Raw genomic sequence first — 4,211 nt, forward strand, 5'->3', positions numbered from 1 at the left:
AGAGAGAGAGAAAGAGAGAGAGAAAGAGAGAGAGAAAGAGAGAGAGAAAGAGAGAGAGAAATATCTCACAACAAAAGTACTACAGGGGACAGAAAAAGCACAGAGAGAACAACTTCTGAATCAAAAAAATGCCAAGTTTTGTTCACCAGATAATAAACAATGGTCCCCTGAAACATTTCTCTCCAACCTCTTTAATGTGCTACTGCTTGAGTTTGTGATCRGACAGTGCAGTTACACAGGCACAGTGAGGATATCTCACAGTTCACCACTGCCAGCAGCAGAGAGGGCCAGCTTCCCCCATTCTTTCCCCTACTCCTTTCACTCACCTTGTGTCAGCTTTGGCACTCAGACTCTTCTGCAAGCCAACTCAGCTGCCTAAATTTGGCAGAACACTAACTTCTGCTTTCTCCCAAAGAGCAGGTAGTTGTCTGCTGAGCTAGCAAGTCAAAGCAGTTCAGAAAAGGCTCTGACAAGGGCCAGAGAGAAGGTAGCAGAACCACACAACCAGGAGCAAGAAAAAAAGAGGAGTTCCCTCTTTACCTTTATTTCTTTTGGAAAATTTAATAATTGCCTCAGCTGCTCTGGAGCTGCAGTCTACCACTGGCTGAACATCTAAAGCCCAAACACACACACAGAGGAAAGTGAACTAGTTAGCAGTCTTATAAAGAGGGATAGAACAAAGCTACTATCTGAAATGATTAAATGCCCTGTGAGTCATAGGAAGTCTCTCCAGATCACAGTTCAGACATGCTAACCATTTTGAAGAATGCCACCATTCTGAGTTAAAGTAATAAGAATAGCTCAAAATACTATCTATCTTTCTGTAACTAATACAGGTACAGCACCAGTATTCAAACCTGATTATAACCATGATGACATGAACACACACAGATGTGGTCTCACCAAAACAAGATTATATGCACATTTGTAAAACAGGAACAAAGAAAGTGGATCCAGCTTACACCTTTTCTTAATAACACTAACACGGTAAAACCACAGATGACCACTGAATCACGTTGAGATGCATCTTCTCCATTACACACTGCTTTGCAGTGGAGAAAGACTTACAAAAAATGCATTTATACCCTTTTTAAAGATATGATAATCATCACTGGATTAAGCTTTAATGACAAGATGGTACAAAATGGTCACACTAAATGGAAAAAAAGTCTAACCACTTCCATATTTATCCTCCATGACTTGAATACCTTAGCAAAATTCTCCTGAGTTAACTTGCAAAAATTTCTCCTGTGATTAGAAGCTTTGGGTGTTCTGTATTACACAGTCAAATTCTATATGAACAGGAAATGAAACACAGCTTTTCTTGCATTTTCACAGAACACAGTTGGTTTTCTGGACATCTGGCAGCCAAGGCTGGACTGGTCCAACACATCCAATTTACCGCACATATGTAAAACTATTCATGAGCAATTTATCTGTCCATGACTGTCTCAGGCTTCAACATACAAAGATCTAACAACCCTACTTGAAATTTCAGTCTGGAATAAAGACTGCCATATCCTGTCTTAAACCTATGTATAGCATTTGCCTGTAATTCAATCAGGCTTGATACAGAAAGTAAGGTAATATAAATAAGGCTGCACAAGTTGGAAAGAACTAAAAATCCCTCTACATTTTTATAACTGACATAGATGAAAATATGCCCTCCTCCCACCAAGAGACAAAATTAAGCAATACCTCTGCCAAAAATGTTTAAAGACAGCTCTGGAGATCCTGGTGTTGCTTTGTTTTCTCCACAGCTTGTACATATCATATGGAACTTTATGCTCCTTTTCTTATATTTATGTTTTCTGTGAGCTTATATTTACATAAAAGGAATTAAAAAAAAGAGCAAAATCTTAAAACTGCACAGTTTCCACCAGCAAAGCTCTGGTGATTGCCTTAGAGTAAGGAATGTAGATGTATCTCTATATATTCCCTGTTCTTCTCTCCTAGATACTCTCCAGGAAAAAATTCTATTCATCTTCTGTCTTACTTGTCTTAATAACTAATTACTTGTAATTCTTGTTAATGAACATATGATTCCTTATTACTGGGCCCAAAATTGCTTTCTCTCTACTATGCTTTAGACAGGATACTTTAAAAAGATTGCTTTTATCTTATTCCTGTCAATTTCTATTGTAATTTTCTCATTTTTGTCCTCCTTCCCTCAAGCCATTCATATTCTTCCCTAGTTTCAATTTGTCACTAATCAAAAGTCCCTGGACACACAAACTGTTCATAATCAGAAAACAGCCTCTTATGCAAATTAATATCTATTGTATTGGGTACCTCTTCTGGAATAAGAGTACTGTTTCATGGGTGGTACAGGCAAGAGCTGCAAAGCAGAGCCAAATGCTTCTGGCATTTCAGTTGAACAAGAAAGCGCACTCCTCTGCTTTCCAGAGGAAACCACAGAGGTTTTGCATTTACTTATTACACATTTCATGAAGCATTATTGCAGACAGCAGCCCTTCCGTTTTTTAAACRACAATGGAGGTTAACAGTACTGCTGAAATAATATTGTTCCACTAGCATGTGGGAGAAGGGTAAGCCTTACTTCCAGACAGAACTCCTGAGTATTAAACCTCCCGCCACTCCAATTACTTAGCATTAAAAAAATCTGGCAAATTGTGATTTTCCAGGGAGACAATAAATTTATAAAAAATCAGCTTACATAAAAAATTGCCTCAGAAAGACTAGGTGCTTTCAGACAATTTCAAGTTTTCTGGCCTATTTTTTCCCCAAGAAGAGAAATACTTAGGACCTGTTTGCTTACTCATGTCACAATAATTTTGCTTTACTGGTGTTGAATGGGTGTAAAACCAATGCACATCATTAATAACAAAGAATCAAGCTTCCTGTACTTCTGGAATGGGAAGAAAGGGGATGCAAAGACGGGGAAGACTTGAATTCAAGAGATATAGCTACCAAGAGAGGCTGGAGTAGGCACAACCTATGTGGTGTGTATATAGCTGTAGACATTTGCATGCTGCTTCCATTCTCTAAGCTTGGCAGACTTCAACCATCTCCTTTTCCAAAATCACGCAGTGCACAACTAGGTGTGTGCTAAGAAGTTATCTTTGTGATAGAACTTAATCAGCAGATGCAGACCTGTATAACCACACCAGTGTGCGGGACTGGAAAAGCCTTGTGTCCGTCAGCTTAGATTATAGATACAGCTAGTGCTGCAGAACCAAGAGGACAAACAGCAGTCCTTCGGTCATTCACTGTATAAGAAAAAAAAACATACATTATGTAAATATCATAAACGCTCAGACCAATCCTGAGTTTCTAAAAACCAGACTGTTCAACATGTAAGCTTTTGTCTTTCTAGTGCACTGTTTTTAAATGCGTGCTAATTGATTTACTTAAATACACCATTTACATGATCTCAGTTTTCAGCTGGCCTAGGAATTAATTAGGTGGATTAATATCAGGCTAATGTTTTAATATGTATTTTGTAAAACACAACAGAAAGTATCACAAGGTATCAGTAAATAAGCGTAAGTGATTTTCTATTACTTTTCATATCAGATATGCCAAAGTATTTCATTAGAAGAAACTTTTACTCAAGCTGAATTATTTCCTGAGAGGTAACTGCAAAACCAGTATTCTCCCACACAGATCTATTTTCTGTGCTTTTTCAACCAAAATCTACATATATTAGATTTTGTTTATACTGTATGCTATGGAAATATGAGATAGYTCTAAACATATAGATACATTGCAAGCATCAGACTTGCATAACGGGGAATAGGATTTAGGTCTGGTTGTTTTGAGGCACAAGTTATCAAATACTAACAGGCTTTTCAACTCTAGCTTAGTTATGAACTGCAAAAAAGCTATGTCCTTCCAAGCATGCAGTTCTGGGAGACTGTCAGGAGTGAAAAGTGGTATCACCCTTCTGATGTCAGCATGTATACCATCCACAGTGAATAAGGCAGCAGACCCAGTCAAATGCAATAGCTCACATGGTACCCTGAGCTCTTCTKTTGAGAAGAATGCTATGCAACCACAACAGAAAGGATAGACAGTAACTGAGTTAGATAATTTATTTTCTTTATAAATTGGGCTAAATGTCTAATTGTGTTTTGCTTATTAGAAGGACAGGACAAAGACCTATTTTTTAGTCAAAGCTGAGGGAACTGGAATTACAGTTTCTCTTCCATTTCCTCTCTCAACACAGGAAGTTTTCAAATATAGGAAAA

General features: G+C 37.8%; 1 protein-coding gene across 3 annotated transcripts in view; it reads right to left on the bottom strand.

Moving 5' to 3' along the window:
- The window catches only part of MRPS9 (mitochondrial ribosomal protein S9), a 33,714-nt gene extending 30,487 nt beyond the window's left edge, over positions 1-3,227 (bottom strand). The window contains exons 1-2 of one of the 3 annotated variants that reach the window (XM_026068079.1): positions 3,115-3,227; positions 541-612 (exon numbers count right to left, since the gene is read on the bottom strand). Coding sequence is in view for 1 of the 3 variants with exons in the window: in XM_026068077.1 (XP_025923862.1) it covers positions 2,932-2,991 (60 nt within the window). In the remaining 2 variants the exon portion in view is untranslated. Of the gene's footprint in view, positions 1-540; positions 613-2,931; positions 3,050-3,114 lie in introns of those variants that run through there. The other 2 variants (XM_026068078.1, XM_026068077.1) reach the window with 2 other exon arrangements.
- Positions 3,228-4,211: the final 984 nt, after the last annotated feature.

Source organism: Apteryx rowi, unplaced genomic scaffold (genome assembly GCF_003343035.1).
Source record: "Apteryx rowi isolate R43461 unplaced genomic scaffold, aptRow1 scaffold_268, whole genome shotgun sequence".
NCBI classification, from domain to species: domain Eukaryota; kingdom Metazoa; phylum Chordata; class Aves; order Apterygiformes; family Apterygidae; genus Apteryx; species Apteryx rowi.